At 39.0% G+C, this 27,948-nt stretch overlaps 1 protein-coding gene across 1 annotated transcript; it reads right to left on the bottom strand.

Annotated features, from left to right (window-relative positions):
- Window positions 1–61: 61 nt before the first annotated feature.
- On the bottom strand, window positions 62–27,926 carry LOC102216886 (zinc finger FYVE domain-containing protein 16-like). The gene is made up of 18 exons (XM_023338173.1): window positions 27,599–27,926; window positions 24,568–24,675; window positions 20,983–22,946; window positions 19,055–19,151; window positions 13,101–13,277; window positions 12,842–12,972; window positions 11,145–11,361; window positions 9,683–9,805; window positions 9,433–9,588; window positions 9,135–9,359; window positions 8,343–8,425; window positions 7,406–7,510; window positions 6,392–6,542; window positions 6,191–6,271; window positions 5,944–6,106; window positions 4,966–5,071; window positions 4,679–4,855; window positions 62–3,765 (listed from the first exon to the last, which is right to left on the bottom strand). The coding sequence occupies exons 2-18, from the start codon at window positions 24,635–24,637 to the stop codon at window positions 3,604–3,606; spliced, it is 4,188 nt and encodes a 1,395-aa protein (XP_023193941.1). The 5' UTR covers window positions 24,638–24,675; window positions 27,599–27,926; the 3' UTR covers window positions 62–3,603.
- Window positions 27,927–27,948: the final 22 nt, after the last annotated feature.

Genomic DNA, 27,948 nt, shown 5'->3' with positions numbered 1-27,948 from the left:
CATTCTGTGTGCAGGCGGACATTTTGTTGGACCAGATCCGGATGCATCAGCACTACTTGAGTTTTTTTTTTTTTTTTTTTTTCATTCTTTATGATGCATTTCTGCAGCTAAAAGATCTAAAATGTTAGATGTTAAAGTTAAAATAAGTGCAGTTTAGTGTTCAACCAGCAGTTCCTGTCCCACATCCACCTGTCATTAGCTGAAGATCGAACGTTGTGGGGGCGAAAAAATTCAGCTCTGAATCATCTGAAGAAATCCTAACTAGAAAAAAAAAACATGCAAACTTTACAGGTCAGTTAAACGCTGATTTTTATCAATTAAAAATATATATTCTTCATCTCCCCCCCTCTTTTATTAGTCACCTACCGACACAAAACAGCAAATAGCCCAAGTCATGCACACACTAACCCGAAGCACGAAACTCCCCTGGCTGTATTTGCTGATGGTTAAACTACAACCTGCAGAGGGAGGGTCAAGGCTGCAGATTTAAAACATTCACGTTGAACTAGATTTGCTTTTTTTTTTTTTTTTTTTTTACCTCACATTAGCTCCAAACATCTTAAATATGCTGGACTTTTTTCTTTTAATCAGTTATACCAAAAATATCTCTGCAATATCAAAAAATGTATTTCTTTTTCTCCTTCTATACATATATAATCTCTGCACATTTTTTTTTATACATATGGATGAGAAGAAGTCAAACACTGATTTTTATCCTAAACTAGAAAAATAGATGAGCGCACATAGCTACTCTCTGCCATCAGGGTTTTACTGGATGCTTTCCTCTGATTGGTCAGCTTCAGTTGATCTGATTAGGCTCCACCTACTATTCCCTCCCAGCAGATATTGGAAAAAAAAACTTTAAATTAGATGCATAGTTAATGAGTTATGACAGATCAGCTAAGGATGCATAGATGATTAGTTTCCATATTGTCACCTGCTTAAAATAATGGCTGGAGTCGTTTTTTGCCAAAAATGATTTTTTTCCCCTTCTAAATCATCTTGTGGCAAAAAGAAATTGACTGTTACCATCATTATTTTAGGAAGGTGACGATATGACTGGAGGCGAACAGAGACTTTGATGTTGGTCTGAAACGCTAAAGTCGGATCTTTTTCCAAACAGTGAACGCACCTTACCAAAGCCTAAGTGCTACAGAGTAGCAGCAACACTCTTCAGTGTGGAAGTTGTTCCTGTGGTGCTGTGTCAAGGAGTATAGAGACGTCAAAAACGTTTAGAAATAACACAAAGAAACGCCTGCGGTTGGTTCAGGCTGTGAGAAAGGGAATGCTTTGTTTTAGAAAGGTAACAGGAAGGCTGAGCACATGACAGCAAAGATTTATGGTTTTATCATATTCAAAACCATACCGTCTGTTATGAGGAATACTAGGTCTGGAAATGTTGTTAATCTTTTACGACTCTCTTGAAATAAAATCTATATTCTCTAAAGAATACACACAGACCTGCCAGAGCTGGTAATGAAGGAAGCCGTTTTATCAATTGACTGAATTTTTTGTTTTGGAATCTGGATTTTTTTTTTTCCATCAATGCACCAATGTTATTTTTTAGATATACTTTCTGTCAATCATGATTTATTAAAGAAAAAAGAAAATCAATTAACATTGGAGATCAAATTTGGTATAAAAAAAAATTATTTCATTTCTAGGACCAGCTGGTTGTTACTGCTAACCAAGCTACTTGCTGATCTAAGACGGAGCAGACCACTTAAAACGCATGCTTTGTCCTTTTTCTCAAATAGTTTTACTCACTCAGCGGTGCCACATCTTCTTGACTAAATCTTCCTTAGAGTCCTGAATGAGAAAGTGGAATCAGCTGAAGTCGACGAAAGCTTTCCAAATCCAAGGGATCTGAAACTGGCTACAAGATACTGATCGGTGCAGGTCTACATGTGATTGGTTGCTATGGGGATGACAGGAGGAGCATTAAACAGATACATTCAAGAGCCTCGGTGTCGACTCAAAGATAAAACATTCACACAGAGTGAAGATGTTGAGAAGACGGTTCCAACAATCTCAGCTACTTGTCGATTAATCAAGTGTTCTGTTTTAGAAGATTTCATTTTCTATATGAGAATATAAAAAAAAAAAGCAATAAAATGGAGAGACGGCATAAACAACTACAGTCAGCTTTCCTCAAATATTCAAGCCAGTGGAAGCAGTTTATACGAGGAATGTTGCAGAGACTCGACACTCCTACTTTAGAAGAATAAAAAGAATAAAATATGAATATATAAGTTTAATCTGATGTCTCAGGCTATCTGAATCCCATTATTCTCCCATAATATCCAGTCAGGTTGGACTTTTGGTTTGTAAAAAACCAAAAGTCTTAGGGGACATGGGGTTGTTTTTTTTAATTATTGTTGTTGTTGCGTTCCCTCAGAGTAAATTTGGTCATTTGGTGCAGAAAATTTGCTTCTTGTGTTTGTTTGTGTAATATGTCTCGGTGGAGACGGGACTGCAAACGAAAACAGACATTTATTCAGATTGCCGACATGAAAAAGACGACCAGACAAACTGTCAAATGGCTGATATGACTCTGTGAAAATAACTCAAAAATGCACAAAACAGTTTGGATGGATTTGATCATTTTGTTCTTACAGAAAGTTTTTGTTATATTTATATAAGTAGGGATGCACATAAGTTTGTGGTGCATCTGTATTCACAAGAAAAAGGTATAAAACCTAAAAAGATGCCTGGAAAAAAATTATTTTGTGCCAGAAAACCTTTCGGGTTTTTATATACCGCATGAGATACGTTATGGCGAGGGAACGCAAAGAAAAAAAATTCCTCATGTCTCCCAGGGGGCGCTGTAATTTTCCTACCCAACATTCCATGTTTTTACTAAAAAAAATACTCTGTGTTTCCAAACAAATGAATAAACTCCATGGACTAAAATAAAAAAGTCTCCATAAGCAGAACTGAATCTGAGCTGGTAAAATGAGACTTGAGTTAAATTGTAGCGTTTCTTCCTGGTTTTGTTTCTCTGAGTATGTTGCTGTGAAACATGCGGGGTTGTTTTTACTATTTTTTGTCTTGATTTTGGTACAATTTTAATCCAAACTATGTTAATGTATTATTCTCTTTTGCGCGGAGGGGAATAAACAGTGACCCTGAACAAGTGTGCACAGGGGAAATCTGAAAAATAAATACTTTAAATGGAAAAAAAAAACGACCCACAAGACAAAAAAAAGTCCCAGTGTGGACAGAAAGAAGTTGTGTTTCTGTGTTTCAGCAGATTCTTCATCCTTCCTTTACAAGCACATCAGCACCCGGTGGCTTCTCTGCTGTCAGTTCATTCAGTTAGCCCGTTTTAAATGATGAATACATCCAGATGATTTTTTTTTTCCTTTTTTAAAAGAAGGTGTGTAGTGACATTCACAGAGGAGCTCCCGGAGAGCCAGGAAGGCAGAGCTGATCAGAGCGGTGTTTAGTGTTTGACGTAGCAGCTTTGGTGACGACAGAAATCCATTTTCTATAAAGTTTGCATCCCACTAAAAATACATCCATCCTCTTGACGGGTCTACATTTTTTTTCTTTGTTTATTTTATTTTTTTTAATACTTTGAGTGGGGTGTTTAGTTTTTGTTCACTGGAAAGTGTGTGTGATGTAGAAGACCAACTCCATGTCCATGGCAGTCTGCGGTACGCTGGCACCCCCTCCGTGAATGACGGGAATCAGAGCGCTGTCCATCTCGTTCATGTAGCGCTGGGGGAGGAGCCGGCCTCCGGACCCCGCCTGGTACTCCACCTGGGTGGGCAAACGCACACAGCCACGCAAAAACATTACATCAATCTGAAAAGTGTGGCATGCAAAACAGCTAATGCATTAATCTTTAGTGTTAACTACAGACTAGGGCTTTAGGGAGGCATAGTTTTTATTTGTAAAGAAATTTAAAAGACCGTTTTTTGGGGTTTTTTTTTTTCCACATCACAATTATGTAAATTTTGTGCTACTACAGGGCTTTTAAAGTGTGGGGGGTGCCTTCCCATAGGGGGCGCCACAATTCTGCGACACGAGGAGAAAAAAAACTCAAACCAGAAAAAGAAACTGCAAACATTTACTTAATTTCACAAAGTTCCAAAATGGATGGAGTTTTATTACCTAAACCTAATCCAAACCAACAGTACCGGAGTTTGAACCCACAACGCAAAAAACACAAAATCTTAAATAGTATTTTTGGTCTAGTTTCTAGTGCAAATATCTTAGAACACTTGAAATAAGACAAAACTAATTTACGAGAAACTTTTCAGAAAGATATAAGAGCTTCTGTTAAGTTAGTAATTTCTTCCTGATGGAAAAAGCATTATAATATATAAAAAGACATTGTCCCAATTTAATAAGTGAAATAGAACTAGTAGTTTTTTCAATATTAAAAAATTATTTACTTAATACAAGCTCCTATTTCCGCCTGAAGAGAAATAGGAGCTTGATTGATTGTAACTAATTGATTGTAAGTTAGTTTGATCTTATTTGAAGTGGACTAAGATATTTTCACTAGAAACTAGACCAAAAACAATTCTTGCTGCAAGGCAGCAATGCTACCGATGACCTGTAGCCATTAAAATAACTCCAATGTAAATAAATGTTTTTGATCTTTAGACATTTTTCTCATGTCAAACATTTTAGCTAAGCCCTCCAAACGCTGCGTTTGAGTTTTTACCATGTCGGCCTGAGTGGAGATGCGAAGCCAGAGCGAGTTGATGCCGCCTGCGGTCAGAACTGAGAGGTGAGGAGCCAGAGCGCTGCAGGTCGCCATGGCGATCTCCTTCTGAAACATGCTGCAAGACGACAGCATGGACGCCAGGCTGCAGTCTGGAGCCTTCAGCTGGTAGATGACCTGCAGAGATCCGCTCATGTCAAACATCTTCGGAGTTTCAGCAGCAGATGAAACATTCTGCTCAGTAAAATAAAATTAAAAAAACGAAACAAAAAAAACAACAACCTCACCTCAGTGCATCTAATGGAGCAACTGTCGGACTCAAACTCTGCATCCTGTTGCATTCTGACGCTGGGGATGCCATCCAGAGGCCTCCCATCAACCCCACTGGTTTTACTGGTCAACACAAAATAACACTAAATAAATAAAAGCCACTGGCTAAATTTATGTCACAGTAATTAAATCAGATACACAATTATATTTTTAAAATTACCGTAAGTCAGTTTTGTCAAATTTCATCTAAACCACATATCTAGAATGACATTAATGCATTTGTGGAAGCACAATGCTTCCACAAACCCTAACTTCTGAGGAACAAACCATCAGGTTTAGTGCTGTAGCTAATCAATATTTTGAAGATTAATCGATTAATCTGATTTTAAAAAATTGCCGCAGCCTACAGATTTTTTATTTGACCGCTTGAACCTTTTTCAAATTCAAAAATACTTAATTGATCCAAAAGGAAAATTAAATAAAACAACTTTTTAAATGCCATATTAGAAATGCATTAAAAGATACAGACAAATAATAAATATTTTATTGGGTAAAACCCAATAATGTAGCATTCCTTTAGCGAATTTGATCAGGAGAAGCTAAAACTGTCACTCTAGGAGTGTTGGAATATGTTTGTCCGATATAAAGGAACATGTTCCTTTGTCTGGAACATATTTTTTTTTTATATTATATGCAAAATATATATTTTATACAGTTTTGGCTTAATTACAATTGTAAATATATTGCTTTTTCAGCAAATGACCCAGTTAACAATTAATCAACTTAATTAACTCAGTTGATGATCATTTCAAAAATTGATTCATTACAATTAATTGCATTTCCTCCTTCTGGTTTAGAGTCAAATAAATTGTCTGGATTGAGATGATTCTGTGGACAAAATTTCCCTTAAAAAAATGATCAGATTACAAATTATGGAGCTAATTTTAATTCATCATGTTATTAATTGATTAATTGCCTGTAGGTAGTAAAGTTACCCAGAGTTGACGGGAGAGGTCCAGTCGACCCAGCGGACCGTGACGTTCTCTCGGACCTCTCCGCCGTCATTCTTCCCACAGGGGATGTGGAAGTCTGTCTGTTCCCTCAGGGCGGAGCGCAAAGACTCCATGGTCTCCGGTGGGATCTGAACCATCAACCCATCTGAAAAACAAATTTATGTCTTACCTGTTATTCACACGCTGGCATATATACTAGAACTAAAGTCTGACTGTGGGTTACTTTTACCTTCGACGATGCTGGACTTGGCAATAAAACCCGACGAGGCTTTCAGCGCTCCATTAAACACCACAAAGCTGGCTCCAGTCACTGTTGAAGTGAACAGAAACAACCATGGAGTCACCTCATCAGATAAACGTACGGACTTTACAGGCTGCTGCAGCACTGACGGTTTTCCAACAAAGAGTAATGAGTTTGCAGCAGCTGGACCTGTGCGAGTCTTCCCTGGCTTGCTGTTGGCTTGAGTCTGATAGTTTCCCTCTTCGTTCTGGAAACACACCAGGTGAGAGTCGGCCTCCTGGCTGAAGCTCGCTCCGATGCTGATGACGTGCTCATTGGAGGAATTCACCACCTTCTGCATCTGTAGAGCACAGAAAACCATTTCTGTCTGTGGTGAACTGCTGCACACTTTCAGATATGGTTTAGTTTAAGGGCGTTTTCACACATCATCAACATCTTCAAACGAGCCGAACCCTTTGAGAAACCTGTTCCACCCCTCGCCTGTGGTGGCACTGTACCCAGAACCACTTAAGGAAACAACATGAAAACCACAGTTTTCAGAATACGCCGCAACTTCTTTCTTCACAAAATATAAACAAAAATGGAGTGGGATCAGATTTTAGTGCTGCCAGGATTTTTAGAGTAATTTCTCCCCTAGCGATAGAAATGCACATTTATTTTTGGTTGTGTTTATCTAGAATCCACCTTCGCTGTAGCCTGTTTCCTGATTTTGAAGCAGCCTCCGGTTCACATATGCATTCGAACTGCACCAGAGATCACTTCTAGAAAGACTTAGGTTCATTCACACCAGCCCTGTTTATTCTGCTTTGAACTAGTTTGTTTACCTGGAAAGTCTGGTTTGTTTGGAAAAGTGTGAATGCGCAATTGACCAAAAAAAAAAAAAAAGGCAAACTCTGGTTTATCTTAATTTTACTTTAAAAAGAAAGCTAAAGACCTTATCACAGTCATACTGGTGCAATGAAATCATCCTGGAGTCAGTTGAATGAGTCAACCATTCTGCTAAATGTACTGTCCACAATGTGTACTCAAAGGTTTTGAGTACGCTAGGCTAAGAAAGACCTTAAAAAATTACAAAAAAAATCCTGCACATGTGATCACTTAGAAAAGACAGGTAAGGAAAGAGCCTCGACTTTTACAGAACTGGAATTCAAAAGATATCAGACAACTTTGATACCATGCTGTAATCGGAAATGTAAAGCTTACCTCGCTAAAGCTAGCCTTGGGGATCTCAATGTAACTGTGTCCCATCTCCATGTGGATCCTGAGGCCTTCCACTACTGGCAGGCTGTACTGGTAGTTCCTCAGGTCCTGGACGAAGAGCGTTCGCACGTTATGACAATCTGTTCTTATATACACAGAGCCTGTCGTCATTTTTTGACATATTTTCTAAGTTCTAGATGGAAAACATGCCTGCTAACTGGATTTAATCATAGCAGGTGATGTGTATCTGTGTAATGAGGAATGTGTGGCCTAAGAATGTTAACACCCTATATCTAGGTGTGAATAATTAACAGGCAGCATCTTTTCTACAGAAACATTTGCCAAAAAATGAGACTTAACAGAATCTAAAAAGTCAAATTTGACCTCAAAGAGGGATGCAGATTCAGAACTTTACATTTGGGTTTCAGAACATCCACAGTTACAAAGTGAAAACTGGTGCATTTTGACTACAGGAAATTTAACTCTTTTTAAAAAACAAAACAAAAAAACCCTTATAGTTTCTGCTGTAGGAACGGCTCCAGAGCAGAACTCTACCCCAGAAAACAGCCTCATTATTGGTGGCGATTAGAGGGTGCAAAATATTTCAAATTGAATGAAAATTCACAGATTTTTGTATCAGTCATGTCCTAACTTAAACTCACAACACAGCAAAGGTTCAAAGCATATGCGAAATAACCTAAGGTAAATAAAAAAAAATCTGAAAAATAAAGTTTTGTCTTTGTGGGGTAAAAAAAACCCAACAACTTCTGGTTCACAGTCAAAACACTTGAAATTATGCAGTCTGATCTGGGTAAAAAACTAATTATTACACTAAAATGTTAAAGGTTTTTAACTTCTCAGTTGGATTACAAACATCAGCTGGTTGATTTAATATTGACAGCTTTACATGGTGGGAACCACCTGCTGCTGTGGTACTTACAGCCAGTAAATTCATAATGGTGTGTCCTGTCTCTCGATACACAGAGTCCCGAAAACGAACACTTACGAGCATCGTTGGATACACTGGAAAACACGCACACATCAATTTAGGGTTAATGATTATTAATTATCACACTTATTGAACAATAATAGGACAATTTCCCAAATGTAACGTTTGGAAGAAGATCTGAAATAGAACGTCAGTCAGCTGTGTGTGTGTGAACAGTAGAGATATAAACTGATCTGATATAAATATCTGGATTGGTCCAGATATTGAAATAAATTCCAGATTGGGTACTGGCGACAATGTGTCCAATCTAAAAGGGAAGATCTATTCAGCCAAATTCTATGCTTTGTGTTCTGAGAAACGTCATGTTTTATTTATTTGGCATTTTATTTAGAATTCATAAGTGCACTTTCTGAACTATCTGAAAAAACTTTTGTTGCAGAAGGTAAGTTTCTTAATTATTTTACATTGTTCTAACTGCACTGACTGAAAAAACAATGTGTTACTTTTACATGTTTGACCAAGCTTGTGAAGTTATTGGTGTAGTTAGATGTGATGTACTGGTGCAGAGTTACCAAATAAATGTGTAACTCAGTGCATTTACGTAAAATAAGAAATGTTTTAAGTCGATTCAGCACTGCTTTTATGTATCGGCTGATATTAAACATTAGTTATCTGTATGGGAAAAAAAAAGGAATCTGTGCTAGTGAACAGCGGACATGAACCCAGCTGTGTTGTACAAAACAAAAAAAGAAAGAAAGAAAAAAGCAGAAGCAAATCACACACTGTCATATTCGGCTCCAAGCCGTAGCAGCAGTCTGAGTGGGAACACTTTGGCCCAGGGAACCTCCAGCTTCTGGATGAGCAGGCCGAACAGGAACGGCTGTGGAGGCAGCGTGAGGCCGTCCAGAGACTGACAGCTGGGGGAGAAGAACAGCATTCCTGCATGATCTTTGCTGTCCAGGAAGCTGCTTGTGAACGTAATGTTATCCAGTTCCTCCACAAACTTCCCTGTAACAGATAATGAGGTTTGTAGCTTTTTGGAGATGCTTTTTGAATGTTCTAGTAAGGCCCCATATGATACCTTTCTGGGCATCTTGGTAAACGCTGAGATAAAGTGAGAAGAGGTCTCTTGGAAGCGTTTTTTCTCCTGACAAACACTCCAACAGAAACACCAACTCTTTCTGTCCCAGAGCCTGCAGTCCATTAGAGCCGACGCACCAGCACTGCCTGCCGCCGTCTGTTTGGGAACAGCAAGGAGTGAGAAGGCAGGAGGAAGGCGCTCTGTTTCATAATGAGAAACATTCAAGCCGGAAACAAACAATTCTACTCACAGGTAACCAGTTTGACGTTTACAAGGAGGTTGGCATTCAGAACGAAAGTCAGAGGACGCGGACCTCCTTCCTCCAACAGGTGTCGGATCTGACAGGGAGCTGGACTCTCCTCCACCAAAACATCTAAGCATCAAACACAGGGCGGTGTGAGCTAACGGTTCCTGAAGGTCCAGACAAACCTGCCCTGTTTAGACCGATTTAATCAAACTAGTTGTTTGCTTAGAAAATCAAGTTTGTTTGAGGAGGTGTGAATGCGCAATCAAACTGTGATGCAGCATGTGGTAGAGACTCTGCTCCAGCTGGTCATTAGACCAGCTAACTGCTAATCAAATTTATCCCATAACACCGGGCTTTATACCTCCATGTTATAGAGTCGATACAGTAAACTTTCACAATAAAAGCCGTAGCTATGTATAAAGCACTCTAACATCTAAAAGTATCCTGTTCCCTTATGAAAGCTAGCAGGTCAACATTCTAGTAATAGCCCTCATGCTAACATTAGCTTTATAGCAAATATTATATAATAGCTAAGAATAGCATACTGAATGGAGTGAGTCAATGTTAGTCAACATGACAGTGATAGCCCACATCCTAATGACAGAATTTAGCTAAACTTAGCTTGTACTCTGTATTCTGAATGGAGTAAGACAATGTTACTTACCATGCTAATGATGGCTCACATGCTACAACATTATTTTAGCTAATTTCACATGTTTGAATACAGTATGGAATATGTTACTGGAGTTCAACATGCTACTGTCAGCTCACATGCCAACAGCTTTTTAGCTAACATTAGCATTTTATCTAATTTTAAATTTATACACTAATGTTTGCATACTGAATGGAGTAAGTCGATGTTAGTCAACATGTCAGTTATAACCTATATACTAGTAGTGGTTAAGTTGACATTAGCATTGTAGTTAATTTGATATAAAGGTAACCTTAACATACTGAATGGACTCAGTGAATGTAAGTCAACATACTCATGATACAACAAATGCTACTGACTACATTTTAGCTAATCTTAGTATTGCTAATTTCAGCTTCTACAATAATGTCTGCATACTGAATGGAGTTAGTCAATATGGTAGTGATGGGCCACATGTTATTGACACCATTTTAGCAAAGCTTAGCATTTTAGCTGTTTCTAGCTTATACACTATTTGCAGCACACTGGCTTGCTTAACCTCTGTGATGGGTGATATTACAATAAACAGTCATTGAATTTTTGCTTTTCCATTAATTTAAGACATGTATAAGTCAGGATTTTGATTGGATGTGGTCTCCATGAGTCAAACAGACAAGACTAATGTAATTAGCACACTACGTATTCCCAAAGCTGATCATCTCCTGCTGAGAATTCTGTTCTTCCTTTTGCCATTTGTTAGGGGTTAATTTATATTGCTCAGTGTAAATTTAATCCAACAGCAACTTTCAGTTACTGATTTCTTATTTCACACACCTTCTCCGTCATCTTCTCCGGTGGTGATGAGCAGAGGAGGCAGCTCATCCTGACTGTCTGGTAGCAGACTGGGAACCCTTGTCACTGAAGAAGCAATTCCAGAAAGCAACCCGTAATCCCAGGGTCCAGACACCGGAGCTCGCGCCACCGGCTCGACTATAGGGGCTTCAGGGACGGATGGGGCACCACCTCCAGGGTCCAACCCAGCTGAGCCAGACTGAAATAAGAGATGATCATCCCAGGCTACAGCAATATGCTTTCTTTTTTTTTAAAAAACAACATTTAAACAAGCCAAAGTTCAAAACATTTGGTTAAAAACCAAAATTAAATCAACACAAAAATGTACTATTCTGCCATAGTTTTAAAAACTTTTCTTCTTTTTGCCATCAAATGTTATATAAAGGATTGACCAACACAGATGCAAACAGACGATAGTATAAGTCAAGTGGATATATTTCCCCTAAAGAGAATAAAGTGTTTAATGTTGCTGCATTTTGGACCTTCACGTTTTGTCCTCACTAAATGAAGAGGAAAGCAACTTGACTCCTCAGCTTCCAGAATATTCTAGTTGCCTTAAGCAGCTTGGATTCATAAAAAAAAAACTCAATCATGATTTCAGCAGACAAAAATTTGCAATATTATAATTTTTCCATATCTCCTGCCCTTAGTTAACACTGTTTTGAGTAAGAAGAATGGGTGGGAACAAGGGCGTAGGTTTGGTCTAAGTTTTGGTGGGACCTTACAACTTACTGACCAACTCCCCCCCCCCGCACACCGACCATTTTTGACCGGGGGGGGGGGCACCACATTGGCTTAATAACCCCTCCCCCCAACCATAACCATATCATAAATCTTGTGTAAACTCAGCAGATCAGTTCAACAACACTTTACTTTTTCCTTTTCAAAATTCAGCAGCGTAACCTGGTTTGTATTCACACTAGCTTAACTTAATTTAAGACTAACACTTCAAATGCCATATTTACTGAGATAATTTCACAGTATAACTAACACCTCACCTGGAGCCCTGAAGCTCCAGCCACCTCTCCATCGTTCTGCTCTGCCCCTTGCTCTGCTGTCGTAGCATCCTATGTGAAAAAGTATTACATAATTAACAGACCTATTCTACCTCACATTCAGTGCTGACCTTACTAAACACCGGACTTTACAACAAATGCGTTGCGTGATAGATATCTAACTTATGGGTCCCCTCACTGTACTTACAGCTGAGGTAGCGAAATAACTTCTAATGTCTGTCGTCCTTTTCCTTTTTGGTGGCGACATGGTCTCGGAGACTCATAATAAATGTCAAACTCAGAAGGAGACGCGTTCACTGTCAGCACCATGGACCAAGCTTCCGTTCCGCGTGTGGCCAGCTGGCCGCCGCCTGTTGCAGCTAATCAAAGAACGTAGATCCACGTTCTTTGAGCCAATAGCGGCATGGGTCGTCATAGTTCATAACAGCGAATTTTGAAATGAATGCTACCACTGCGTAGTGTATTGAAATATTAAACTAATCAGTGTAGAGTTTCGTTTATTTATTTTGCTTTTGTTAAAAAAAAAAAAAAAAATTTTAATTAATATGGCAAAAATTGGTCGGGACTATTTTATATCCCTTGAATATTGGTCGTGACATGTCACGACCGTCCATACCCAAACCTACGCCCATGGGTGGGAAGCTTTGTGGATGTTTGTCTTACGGTTTCCGGGTCTGGACTGAACTCCTGGGAGCTCCTGTGGCTCGTCACCGACAGCCTGGCCGTGTCTGCCACCTCCCCGTTGGGCAAGATACCGTCAGCGAACCAAACGCGCTTCTGCTCACGTGGACAAGCTGATATGACAGACAGAGAAACGGGAATTTCTTCGATGTGAACATTTCAGAGAAACAAGGCAAAAATCAAACTATGGGCTATAAACAGAATCAAAGATTAGCCATCAGGCACGCGTCATCATGCGTACCGTCATTGTTGGGGTGTTTGAGAACAGAGACGGGGACCATGACGGTGGGCGGGGGGGAGTTCAGCGTTCCGGCCGCGCGAGCCTGCTGCAGAGGGGGAATGGTGCTGCAGTACTCAGACGGGACGTTGGGGTTGGGGCTCGGGCCCGTGGGACTCATCATCCGCTCCAGGGCCTGGGCTGAAACACAAATAGGTTGATAGAAAAGCATGCATTTTATTAGGGGCGCACCGATAGCAGTTTTCAGGTCGATCGACGATTACCGACTTTTAAAAAGCCTAACCTGCCAATTCCAAATTTGGCCAATACTGATTTTTGTTTTGACTGAAATGTTGCCAAATATAACGAAAAAATGCTGAATTGATAACAGTGGAGTGACTGTTGTTAACTGCAAATGTGCAAACATGACCTGGTGGGCAGGGCTAACAGTCAAACCCCTCTCACGGCAGAACAGAAGAGAACAGTGGCTGATTTTTAGACCTTTGGTGAGGTAGAAAAGATCAGTGGATGAGATTGGTTTCACATGCAAGTATCGGCCGATCACCAATCTCACAAAATTAAGGAAATTATGAGCGCATCTCTAATAAAGACCTATGTCAAGTTGGGTTTAGAGGAGGTACTGACAGCCTGCAAACATGTTACAAATATAAAAACAATAAATAAGAAATTCAAGAAAAGGAAAAAAAACAAACTATTTTTGTAAGGTGATGACAGACTTCAGGCAAACAAACACTTCCTGCATTTTTTAAGACTAAAACATAATTCATAAAAATGTGTTCATTCTGAGTGGCTAACAATCAAGAGAAAATGTCTGTCTCCCGAAAGTGAAATAAAATCTTGCTGTATTACAGCGGCAGGTAAAGTGAAGGTTAAGGGAAAACCTCAGAGTAGTAATGAATATCTAGGCTGCAGCCATTAACCTTAAACACCATGTAGAACAGGAGCGTTTTCTAGGAAAAACTGACCTCAGAAAGCTTCAACTTCACCTTCTGAGGAAACACTGAATGTGTAACATAAATACTTAAACCTTCCACTCCAGACAATCCTGCGAATTTATCAAACTCACTTCAGATTTAGTCTGCCGCTATGGCTACAAAAGGAAAACATTTGTGATACAATTGCTGGCCATTGATTTGACCACAGGCATTACAACAAACCCCTCTTTTCCTGACTTATCTTTTTCCACATCGTCATAGTTTTTCAGGTTAATCACCATCAGATCAATTAGCGGACAAGCAGGACAGAGAAGAGTCTGCATGATGGATGTGTGATGAATTTAAAGATTTTTTAGTTTGGAAGATCCTGAAACATTAAGCCATTAGTTTGCAAAACTGGAATTACAAAAACAAACACGGTTAAAAGAAACACGGAAATTAAAAAAAAAGTTCAATAAAATGTTTTGGCGCTAGAAAGAGGTGCTTATTGAAATTTGTGTAATTTGAAAAACTGCAATGGAAGCAATGTTTTTGAATTACACGAGACGCATGATAAACAACAGCATGTTGCTACTGGCGGAAACCATGAAGAATAAGATGACAGGAAGTGGAAGGGCATGTTTTTTCAAGACTTATCGCATTTAACCAAAGCACCACAATAGCAAAATTTTGATTTGTTTTCCGACATTAGAGGATCGTCGTCAAAGTTTTGCGCACATTTGAAATGGAAATGGCTTTTGAAGCATGTGTTTTACAACTGCTACGACTATTTTACATATAAAATAAATGAAAACACACAAGAAAGAAATACTTCTACTTTGACATGCAGGATAATTAGAACACTAGTTAATAGTCATCAGTGATACAGGGTCCATCCTCACACACACTCCAAAAAGGCTTCTGCATGCACCTAAAGCAAAAAAGCAGACCAAAGTTCTGAGTGATCCACATCTTGCCTCCTCATTGTGTCGTCTGTTACAACTCAATCAGTCCAAATCATCCCCAGTCTATTCCTCAGGCTGACCTCAGGCACAACCAGCACAGCTTTTCACAAACGTCGATTTCCAGGAGTGTGCTGTTAGCATTAATAGGCTGTTAGCCGCAGGCTGCTGTGATGGTGTGTGTGCGCGCAGCAAGCTTTTACAAGTTGACGTAAGAACGGAGGAGAGAAGACCACAACCCACTGCACCACAACAGCAAATACAAGCTGTGAAAGTGGATCAACCTTGTTGTTTTTTTTAAAATTATTATTCTTTTTATTCAGGCAGCGTGTGAGCATCACATGTCTGCTGCGTTAAGCTGGTCCTGGACCAGTCACAAGAACACACACACCCATAAAAATGAAGGACAAAAACAGAGTCGTGCTCTAATTCTCCTCTCTCTTCTCTTCCCCCTCCATCCATCACCTCCCTCCTGTCCCAGCTGCAGACATAAAATATAAAAAGATTCCTTTATACTTCAGCCAAGCATTGACTTCGTTATAGTTTTACACATACAAACAATTCTTTATAGAATTGCTTCAATATTTAGAAGAAAACCTTTGAATCACTTTGTATTATAGATGAAATATTTAATACCTAGAGGTGTACTGACCCCTAGGTATTAAGGGCAGTTTTCTGGCAGATCACAAATCTTTAAAATGCCTGACAAATTTTGGCCGATAACTTTTTGTTTGTTTGAAAAGCCGCTAAATGTAGTGACAATGTTGCAGTAGTGCACATGTTCAAAGGTGACCTGGTGGGAGGGTCTGTCGGTCAGTCCAGGGGACAGTGGCTGGTTTTCAGACCTTTGCAAATAGATAATGTCAGTTTTCTGTTCAGCAGGATTTGTCTGTACTGTGTAAACAGTTCATGTTAACTTGGGTGGCCAATATTATGCTTCTTTTGCACTTTGTCTACTTCTCAGGACGTGATTTGATTTGCCATTTCAAGAAGGCACTATATTTTCTGGACTATAAAAGTCACACTTTTTTATATAGTCTGGATGGCTCTGGGTCTTACATGAATGTCTGGTATGTTTTATTTTCTCTTCCTGACATACTTTGATTTAATGTGTCTTATACTCCAGAGCGACTTATAGTTTGCAAAATACGGTTATTGGAAATGTTATTTGCACTTTAAATATTAACTTTGTTAAAATCCAGTGTTTTTGAGAAGGTTATGTAAAGAAATTTCTGCTTTTTTGCAAGACCATGTTATGCCAAAAATAAAACTAAGAAAAAATCCCTTACTTTAAGAAGAAGGTCCTGCAAAAATCAGTCATTTTAGGGCATAGAAATCCCCCCAAAATAACCATTGCAACAACCGGAAGGGTTTAGACTGGGTAACAAACTAAGATTAAAATACAAATGTTATATATGATAAAGATCAAGATGCAGACATCACACATACACAGAGAGAAATATGTGGGGCTACATTAAAGTCCTTTAAAACAGTGATGTGTTTGACAATACAAAGTTTGTATCTTGTTCCTGCTGATGTGTGGAAGAGTTTGTGAAGCACTAATGCTAATTTGTTTTCTCTCCATTATTATGCAAGTGATATTTTCTCAGATTTTGCATGGTCAATGCATTTAAGAAAAATGATGGTCAGTATAATTTTCAAGTCATGAACTATTACAGTATAAATCAAATTTTTTATTTATTTTTTTTTTATCGCCCCGCAAGGGGTCTTTTTTTTGTGGGCTCTAGTATCCCTTTTTCAAAGTAGGGTGACAGGAAAGGGGGAAGACATGCGGTAAACGTTGTCGGGTCCGGGAGTCGAACCCGCGACAGCCGCGTCAAGGCCACGTTGCCTCTGAATGTGGGTCGCACTAACCCCTCCGTCACCACGGCACGCCCCCCAGTATAAATCAAATTTTACTGAACAAAGCTCCCCATGAGAACAGGATTTTTTTTTTCAAAAATAATTTTTCAAAAATAAAATTTTCAAAAAGTCTGAAAATGAATCTTCATGTCCGGCTGGGCCCACTGGACCGTTTCTGCTTGTGAGCTCTGGTTAGGGGCCCAATAGTAGGTTGATGCACCGCAAGCCTCTGGAGGATCCTCCACCTTCAGGTTCCAGAGGCTCCAGCAGCTACAAATAACTATTTGCTGCTTTGTAAAGGAATTTTAACAGCTGCTCTCTTAATCTGATGAATTTGTCTAACAGAAACCTTCCTCATTCTGCCTTTATCTGTACAAACCCATCTTTGTTCTCAATCAGCCACAAATCTCTTCACAGTACCATAACGCTTCAGATTTTGTTAAATATCTAATGTTTTCATATCTTGTCATACGGCACCACACTATCTGATGATTTTCATCAGCAGAGATTCTTTCTCTTTTCCATATTGCTTGAAACCTGTGGCCTGCTTAATAATGTGGAACATCCTTCTTAAGTAGATTTCCTTTAATTGAGCTCACCAGACAAACTAATCAACCAGCTCTCTGAAATTAATTAGTGAAACTTTGATGACACTTAAATCCAATTTGCATAATAATTTGGAACACGGTCTAGGGGACAATACAGGAATTGATTAGATCAATAAATAAAGTGCATTTCCAAAAATAAAGTTGTACCACTCACATTAAAGCAGACAGAGGTTTGGAAATACGTAGAAAAGCTGACTCATCAGAAGCTAGCTAACATTGTCGACTGCCATCACAGATAAAATTTAACCATGTGCATCAACATCACGAAGCTACAAGACAAGGAAAAGAGCAAAGTGACGGAGCGAGGCCGGGATTCTAGGAATATTACATGACTACTTCAGTTTCTGTCTGTTATATGGCGTGTGTTTATGAGCATAAAGGACAAAGCAGAAACCTTTCTGAGAACCGTACACAGATATTTAGCATTGCTGCTCTGGCGTGTAAACTACCCAGAAGACAGTTTTGACAAGTTCTGACTCTCAGAAAATATGTTCACTTACTGCTTACAATAATGCTTTAAATATTGCATTATCTTTGTTCTATGTATTTTTCTGTTTGCTTGAAACCACCAGTACCCCAGTCAAGCAGAACCGGCAAAATGTCCGATTCCTTTTCCACCTGACCAGGCCATACTACTCAAAGGAGAAAGGGTGCCAATATGTCCAAAACACCCAACACCTCTAGTATCACACATAATCTTATCAAAATGAGAATGAGAACCAACTAATCCACTGATTTACTTCACAATATTAAGAAATTATTTTAATACTGTTATTTCTATTACTACTATAATTATCACTATAAATGTTACGATTACAATTATTGTTGTTGCTCCAGTAATTATAATAATGCTGTTAGTATTATATAACTGTTAATAGAATTATATATATTTTTTTACTTTATATATGTAATATTTTACTGCTGTTATAATAATAAGAGTGTTATATTATTATAATAACATAATAATTGTTATTATATCATCATACAACAACATTATCACACTTAATAATATTACTATTAATTGTACTATAATAACTATAATAAATGCTTAGCGTAGAGAGATTAAGACAGATATTATAATTACTATAATTATAATAACACTATTTTTTTTAACGTTATGTTAATATAATTGTTAAAATAATAAATAATATTGTTATTTTCACTATGATAATACTAATAGGACATTGTGATGATAATTATTACCATTATTATTACTGTATTATTGTTAAAATATTGTTACACATATGTATAATACTATGAAAATAACAGTTATGATGCTATTAATATTATGGTTATTATAATTACTATGTTAAGATTTTTATAATAAATAATAATGTTATTCCTACTACTACTACTACTTTGAATTGTTTATGGCCGATTATGCACCCAGATCCACTTGCAACTAAAATGTAAACATTTCTCACTAAAAACAAATCCTGAGAATTTAATTTTTGTGCCGCTAGAGTCGATGAAGACCTGACGATCTGTGTGCTAAAGGCTAATCTCGGTGGGGGAAGGGGAGGGTGTTAACAACTGAACAATGAATCATCTATCCTTTGATTTTGTCACTGCAATAACGCCCATGGGCAGAAGAAAAGCGTTCCTCTTACCTTTGTGTATGGTATCAAAGCAGAGGACGCACACTCGAGCCTCCTTGTCGAGGTACTTCAGCTTACACTTTCTGTTGCAGCACCCAGCGCAGTACACCTGCCACAGAAAGAGAACCACAATGAAGGCAACACCGATTCACTCTAGCGGACACAGAGAGAGAAAGGCGGAATGAAAACTATTCAGAGAGCATCCTGACATGTTCGTGCGGCCCCGCGCAGCAGCAACAGCAGCAGCAGCAATAGCAGCAGGAGTAGCAGCGGCAAATCATGTCGTCTGAGCTGTAAACAATTGCATCCTGAGCGCCGGCTTCCAGTCCTGCTTTAATCGCCGCTCCTTGGAGGACTTAGCCGCTGGCTCCAGGATGCAAGGCTCAGCGGAGGTCTAAAGAGGAGCTGGAAAAAGAACCGCTGACTCATGCTCTTTGCCATAGGGCTATTTTTAGCTCCGAGATGTAATCTATCGTTTTAACTATTTCTGGGGCACAGACACCGGAGAACAACAAAAACAAAACAAACGATTCAGCTCACAGAAAATTAGGTTGGTTGAGAGAGCAGAAATATAAAAACAGATGGACAGAAACAAATTGATTCATTAATAAGGTTATTGAATTAAGGAAGATTTAGACACAATTCATACTTTTCATATTTTGTCACTTTACCAGAAGCTTAGGAGTATTTTATTTACTTTCTGTGACAGACCAGTTCAGAGAAGAACATCGTTGATCTTTTATTGCTTTTTTACTAAATGAAAATCTGAAAAGTGTAGTTCAGATCATATAAGTCAAAACGTCGTAGAACAACCTCTTGTTGCCATGACAGCTGCAAGTCTTTTGAGACACCATATATCTTCCAACATGATTATCAGCCTTTCCATCTACATATTTAAGGCTGGAAGAAGAACCTCTGTGCCAGTCTAAAGCCTTTTGAAACCTCTAACAAGATTTCTTTCCAGGGTTGCCAGGTATTTAGCTCCATCCTCCCATCTGATTAATTTATAATTTGTTGTTGAAAAATGACAAACCTCTGTGTTTACTTAAATGAACCAGCTGATCAATGTTATTTAATGATCATCAATGGGAAATCATAATGTCTGGTAGAACGCGACATGACATAATGTTTATAAACTTTTAGGAGGCAGATGGCAAACTGCAGTTCAGGTTCAATTTCACTGTTTTTCAAACCAAACTGTTTGAAAAACATGTTCACCTCCTTGGCTGTGGGGGCACTGCATCAAGAACAAGTGAAGGAAACCACACACAAACATCTAAAGAAGACATGGGCGCAACTTCCTTCTTCACAAAATATAAACAAAAACAGAGTGGGGTCAGATTTTAGCGGCTGAAGAATTTTTCTTTTGATATAAGACCGTGAGCCAGTTACCCTGCTACAGCTAGACTCCCATGTTTGTTTTGATTGTATTTACCGAGAATGCCCTGAATGCATTTGAACCGTATCACAGTTCACTTCAACCGAACCCAGACCGAGGTTTGCAGACGGACAAGAGTTCAATTACACATTCACATCTCCCAAAACGAATTGGACTTTTTGTTCAACCTTATTTGGTTAAATAAGGTGTGAATGAAACCTAAAATGCACCTCCTCTGCACTATGGAGGTTTGGAAATGGGATTAGGAGCCAGCCCCTGGGGACACTATCTTGGTCACATGAACAAAAACCACATAACCAACGGCCTCTAAAGAAACGCAAACATAAAGAGCAACAAGATGGAAATAAACATCAGTTCATAATCTCAGACAAGTTTTACTTATCAGACTGTTGAGTAAAAATGACAGACAAAAGCAGATTCTGATGTTGATGCCAATATATCATGCATCCATTTCAAAGACAACTAATAAATCTGTTTCTTTGTGAGAAAAAGAAGACTGTATGAAGGATGATTAACACATCCCACTATGTCACAGGCTTACCTTCCCACAGGCTCGACAGTGATGCCGCCTCTTGGTGAAAGTGAACCTCTGCTTGCACTTCATACAGTTAGGCGCTTCAGCGTCTGGCACCCACTCCGGCTGTCTGCTCCCCAGCTCCTCAATGCTGTCCTTCTTCCAGCTTGTTGATCTGGCAACGGCCGCTGGTTCCTCCCCAGGGTAAGGAGGCGGCTCTGAGAGTTCATCAAACCCCACGGAGAAGTCCTGATGGTTCTGAAAGGCATTGCTGGAGTTGGAATCCCTGAATCTGGAGTGCTCCTCTATAGGACTTGGGCTCTCCTCGTCTTCTGATGTTGGAGAGGCATTAAGCTCCACCCCTTCTTCTCCGGCAGGTGGAGGTCTGGTAGTTTGGCTGTGTGGCTGTTTTGGTCTCGCACCTCCATAGGAGTGTTGTTGATCGGAGCTACTTCTGTGCTGGGACAGGGAAGTGTTGCTGGTTAAAGAATAGCTGACTCCAGAGGAGTCTTCCTGGCAAGGTCTACAAGAGTCTTGTAATACTGGTGTAGCAGCAGTTGTTCTGCAACTTTCTGGAGAGGCCAGTTCCTCCAGGTCTTCCCGTCCATCCTGAGAGCAGCTTTGTTGACCTTTCTCGATCTGCTGTTCTTCCAGACCTTGGCCCGGCTCTGAGAGATACTTCGGTTCGGTGCAATCTCCGCCACTGCTGCAGAAAGAAACCCCTGCACCCTGCTCCGCTTCGGCATGCGCCTGAAGGAAAGCGTCCAACTCTTCATCCGTGACCAGCAGCTCAGCCTGGTCGCTCTCAGGTAAATACTCAAAACCGAACTCAGGGGGATCGACCGGACTGGACTCCAAACGGTCAGAGGTAGGGAGTTCTGCAGGAACGGTAGATTCTAGGGACCCATGTTGGCCCTCCGGAGATGGCCTGCGCTCCGGAATCTGCTCTGAATCAGAGGGGTCATCATCCCTAGTGGAGTTTCTGGCGTCATCCTTCAGTTCCAGAGCCAACAGTGACTCCGTCTCTGCGTCCTCAGACGCCGCCGCCTCATCACAAAGCTCTGCCGCTGCCTCCAAATTGTCTTCCGAGGTATTTGACTTCACCAGAGCGCCACACATTGACATGGCTATTGGCAGGCATGATAAGCTGACTGGTTCGCCATTTGATTCATGCATCAACCCTTCGGTAGACTCAGCTACACCTTCATCCAACATCTTATCCAATGAATGCTCTTTGTTTGATAAAGTCGCTTGTTTATTGGATTCTGTAGGATCTGTTTCATGGAGGTTCAAGGAATTCTCCACCGGTTGCTCTGAGGAGAAGCAAGGTTGCTCTTTGCTCTCTTTCTCGTCTTCATCAGCAGACTCTGCGGTTCTCGACTGTGACTCGTCGATGGGTTCTGAGCTTTTCTCTACTGCTGCGGGGAAAATAATGTCCAACAAACTGAGTGAAGCAGAGTAACCGCTGCTCTGCTGATGCAACTCATCGGTCCCTGCAGAAGCTTGCTCCTCCGTAATGCTGTTCAAGGTGAGCTCTGACCCCACCTTTGTGACCACGGGGGTGTCAAAGTCCACAAGCAGCGCCTCCTTCTCCTCCTCCATCTGCTGTTCAGCCGCATCCAGCTCCCTGAATGCATCGTGGCTGTTGGTCCGTACCAAGATGGCCGAGCTTGCGTCATTTACGAGGTCGCACACTGGCTTCAGAGTTCTGTCCGGACAAGGGGGCGCCGAGCTTTTCACAGGCCTGCGGTCCACGGAAGACAGAAGGTCAACGCCGGTCAGGGGCTGACCTCTGACCTCGCTACCGTCAGCGCCCTGGAGGTGGCTGCCGGGGCTGTCGGAACAGCTTCTTGCAGAGCCATAGTGAAGAGAATTGAGGTCTGGGAGGCTTGTTGAGGCACTAGAGACCTCTGAGGAGGAATCCTGAGGGCCCAGTGAGGAGAAAGGGTGGACAGGGGGCTTCAGGAAAACAGGCTTGCATTCAAGTTCGTCTGCAATCCAAAAAGAAGAAACGTTATGAAGGTAATCGTTTCTATACTAAACAGTCTAATACTTTCCTGAAAAATAAATGGTAAATCTATTTATAGGACTGTCCCAAAACGACTTTGTTCGCTTCTGATACGATATTGATTTCGCAGCTTTGAGTATTTTTCCGATACCAATATCTAGCCAGTACAATATAAGCAGGAATCATCCACACTTTTATTACTTATTTTGCAGTTTTGAATGTTAGAAAAGGCTTGATCAAGTAATATTACATATATATATATATATATATATATATATATATATATAATATATTACAATATATTATGATTTTTAATGATAATATATAATTAAAAATTATATATTTTCATTCAGCCCTTAGTTGAATAAAGCTATTAGAAACAGAGGCATTTTAAACTAGGTGGTGGCTTTAAAGAAAACTATTCTCTTTGTCTGATTTTAGAAACTTGTTCCATCACTTGAAATATTAACATTTTGCAAAAAAACAAAATAAAAGGTTTCTGGGCCAAAACCATTCAAAGAACTGTACATAAATACAAGTTCTACACAGAAAACTATTTATTACAATCGGGATTATTACAGAAAATTTTTTATTTCAAAATTCCATTCTACTTTATTTCTTTAGGAAGTACAATTTATAGATTTTTCTGGGAAGTCTTTTGTAAAACTGACTACAAAACAACCAATTGAATTGTACTACCTGCAGGTTTCAAGAAATCCTGAAACAACACAATGCTGATTCTGGCTTGCGATTTGACAGTGTGAACCAGGACTTTTTAAATTGTTACATTTAAGATTGTATTTACGGCTCATTAAAGAGATCTATTGAATCAACCTGTAAACTTGATCCAACCTTATAGTCTTTTAATAGTTCACCTGACAAAAATCTAACACATATTTCTCAAAACACCATGCTGCTGCTCCTATGAATGATTATAGGAGAAGTTTTAATTTAGACTTTTTAAATCTTGTTATATCATATCATGTTAAAACAAGGAAGAGCGATTCAATTCAGTCAATTAAAGTCAATCTAAATTTGAGTTTGTGTCGTTCTGCCTGCAGCCCAGTCAAACAGGAAAGGCTAGAAGGATGTTTATAAGCCTCTTTATGATGTTGGGAAACCTCGTAACACTCCAACATTTAGTTTTATACTTACTAATAGAATCATACATGGAGAACCAATATTTAGTTTTATCAGAACAAGAATCCAGAGAAACCCCTACTAGTTTCTAAATTATGAAATACTTATTCTTATTAAACATCTGGAGTTTTATGTAGTTCTATACTTTTACTTTTTTGTCTTTCCTTTGATTTGATGTTTTGTTTGTATTTCCTTCTAATTCATGTAAAGCACTTTGAACTGCCCTGTTGCTGAAAATGTGCTCTATAAATAAAATTACCTTACCTTCTAGCAAGTGGTACTCATATAGTTTTTTTAATTCAGATGTTTGCTGACATATCTACATTTTTCTTATTGCACGTAAGCAGGTCATATTGTAACTGATTATGTTGTTCTTACTTTTATTTTTCCTACCGTGCCAGGAATGGTATTGATTTTGAAAAGTCGTATTATGACAGCAGCAGTTAGTGGAGGTGTGGTCTGACCTGAATTGAGCTCGAAGTCATCAAGAACTTTGTCCAGATCACAAACAGCTGCCTTGAAGAAGCTGTCCATTCTGGCCTACAACAGAGGGCCCTGGATCGCTCCAGTTCCTGTTAAAAGAGAACCAGACTATCATTGTGCAGGAAAAAAAAAATCGATATATTTAGCTAACCTTCAGAAATTTCTGCAAACATAAAAATTCCTAATATTAAAGACAATGAATCCAACATTTTGTTGCATTGTAAACCCGCAATGCAGCACATTGGTTTGTGTCTTGAGTACTGATTCTAGCTAGCTTTACTCACACAAAATTATGAACAAAAAGCTGTAGATTTAAGCCTGCGTGGACTGACTAATTTTATTTACTTCACTATCACATCCCAATTCAAAAGCACTGAATCCCTGTGTTTAGTTCAGGAGTCCATCCAAATGAAATCCTACTTCCTTAGCAGAACCATTTTCTGCCTGCTTTTGTCTGATTTGTCTCTGGTTCCTGCCATGGAAACGAAGGAAAACTTCCCCAGATACGGTGGCTGGTTCCCGAACAGGTTCCTGTATCTTTAGAGTAAAAGTTTCCAGTCAAAACCGTGAGCTACGTCTTCGCATGGCTGTTGTGATTGGTTGGAAAAGGCTTGTGTTGTTGAAGGAAAGGCCTAATAGCAATGTGACCAGATCTAAATGATTTTTTTCCTTCTCCACATATTTCACAGATGCAGCCATAAATACTCGTGTTCAGCCTGTTGCCAAATCAAAGTAGGCTTCCATGTCTAACATGGAGTTAAAACTGTGTAATAAATTTTTAATTAAAAAGAGAATAAAGCCAAACCAGAAACAAGTAGAGCAGACTTGCTTACCTGTCTTCCCATCCTAACTGTCAATCTCTCCTAAAATGTTTTAGGCTTTTTTTCCCCCTATATATATATATATATATATATATATATATATATATATATATATATATATATATATATATATATATATATATATATATATATATATAATTTAATTTTTACACAAACAACATTTCAGATTTCTTTGTTCATGTTCCAGTTTTTACACATGTTGGCACCTAAACAACAAAACCACATATTATTTTACATATGAATGTAAAATAAATGAACAATGCAAAAAATAAATGAGCACAATATCAGGAAAGACTCAAACCGGTTCAATTCTGAGGATATATTTTTGGTGTAGCTAAAAATAATGAGTCAGAAAAACAAAATGACCTAAAATATGTTCTAAAAATAGCAAAGCTTGGCAGCTGCAATCTGACAAATCACAACCTGAGGAAGTTAATACAAAACAAAACATTAAAAAACAGTGTTCAAGTAGTTTTTTAAAAAAGTTATATGCTTTCATTGGAAATAAGGTTAGAATTTAGATTTCAAATTAAACACTTTTTTTTTTTTAGATTTGTTATGACAGCTACAAAATATAGCACCAATAAAACCACAGCAACACCTAATTATTCCACCTAAGTTTCTGTTCCCTGCTGAGTCACACAGTCACTAGTTACTAGGGCAGGTTAATATTTACCAGAAAAAGTAAGTCATTTTTATTATTAATCGGGTCTTTATATAGGGATAAACAGTCATCACATTTTACTCAACAATGTAAAAACAAACAATTATTTTAATCTTTAAAAACAAAAAGACTATAAATTTGAATCAGCTAACAGAACACAAGGTTTGAAAACACATTTCTCAGATTTCTTGCTATATTTATGGTTTTGTATTTTGTAAAATGATTGGGTTTTTTTTCTAAAAATGTAATTTATGTTATTTCATGTTTATTAAAATGCAGTTGGGTTTTCTGAGCTTCTGGGTTGCTGATTCTCTGTCAGCAGGCCTGTATGTGCAGCTGAATGGCACCCTGTGTGATGTGGTGAACAACAGACTGTCCTGTCTCTGCTTCTGCTCACTCTGTATACGTCTCTGACTTTGTTTGGACCTCCAAGTCACGCTACATGCTTTAGTTCTTGGAAAACTCAGCAGCTGCGTGGTGCTACAGAGATGGACACAAGTCAGATGATGGGCATCTATTCTAATAGTGATCAAACCCTGGAAGATGGTTGACTTGACTTAAGGGGGACTTATGTTTGCATACCATTATAAAATATAAGGTTCATTTTGTCTACACACTTTATTGTTAGTCAAATCACATTTTTAAAGGTCTATTTTCTGGTGATATGTATTTAGAATACTATGTGTACTTCAAAAAGATTGTCTGACTTATATTTCTCTATTCTTGTAAGCTTTACTTTTATATTGAAATAACTCTATAACTGTGTTTTTGTTATATTAATCAGTTTTTTTTATCTCTTTGGAAGGAAGACGGTGTTAAAAAGGAAAGTCGAACAAGGCGAGTCTATTTAAAAATTAAAGTTAAATAAAGTAAAAGTTCAAAATTGATCATATAAATGTTGCCGTCATAAAATGAAACACATAAACTGTCTAAGACGCGTTTCTTGTTGTATTTTCCAAAATGTTATCCTGTGGAATTTCTCCGGTTTTCGTTTTGTCGTTTGTGGTTGCTGATGTATGAAGTTGCCACAGAATACAGAATACGTTACAGGTTTAAAAGGCGAGCCACAGCGCAGAATATCACGGGTCACCAAACTCGTCTCAACATCCATGACGGAAAATGTAACTGGTGTTGCCGTTTCTCGGTTTTTAAGGCTGATAAAAGCTAACAGGTCCGCTTGTTGGTTAGCTTCTATCCAAACTTCGGGGTTCCCTTTAAAAAAACACACCAAGCATGCTAACAAAACTGTCAAATGTAGAAGCAGTAGACAACTTTAGCATCTACCTGACACACTTCACAGCACTATTAAACGCCTATTTTTACGCAGTCTTCTACTAACTACTTGCTCTAAACAAAGCCAGCAACAACCTACCTACTGTTATCGAAATTACCGTACTTTATGCAGGTGTAGCTAAAGTTAGCTCGTTTATGGTGAAAGGAATTGCTAGCATGCTAATGCTGCTAACTCCCAGTGGGTTAACCTGGTTTGTTGGTGATTTCTCTTACCTGGACGGGTTTACTCCATGACCTCAGCAGTTCCGGTTTAAAACGGGAGCGAGCAAGGACGCTGTCGACGTGCCATTTTCTAAACACGGAACTGAACTTGCCAAGACAGCTAACTGTTGGATTAGTTTCAGAGGAGAGGTGTAAATTCTTCACTCAAGACCGCCATCTTGAACAGAGTGTCGGCTCTGAGGTCACGAGATCCACTGGGCTTCAGGGAGAGAGCAGCGCGGTCAGCTGGAGAAGTTCACCTGAGAACGAACTGCGAATAAACACTCGGGGTTGATACAGACTGCGTTTGACCGGTTTAATGACGTTGATAATATGTCAAAAGTAAAAGAAAAAACGTGGAG

Source organism: Xiphophorus maculatus, chromosome 8 (assembly GCF_002775205.1).
Source record: "Xiphophorus maculatus strain JP 163 A chromosome 8, X_maculatus-5.0-male, whole genome shotgun sequence".
NCBI lineage: Eukaryota > Metazoa > Chordata > Actinopteri > Cyprinodontiformes > Poeciliidae > Xiphophorus > Xiphophorus maculatus.
Note: the sequence above shows the minus strand (reverse complement) of the source record. Positions and strands in the feature narration are given on the sequence as shown.

What these genes read in the sequence shown, in the direction of transcription:
- LOC102216886 (XM_023338173.1), bottom strand. Translation starts at nt 24,637, where the DNA reads ATGGACAGCTTCTTCAAGGCAGCTGTTTGTGATCTGGACAAAGTTCTT. An exon ending in CTTTGATACCATACACAAAG is followed by an intron (nt 13,278 to 19,054) that starts GTAAGAGGAACG and finishes TTTGTGTTTCAG; the next exon opens with CCCAGGCCCTGGAGCGGATG. An exon ending in GCTCCATTAGATGCACTGAG is followed by an intron (nt 4,856 to 4,965) that starts GTGAGGTTGTTG and finishes GGATCTCTGCAG; the next exon opens with GTCATCTACCAGCTGAAGGC.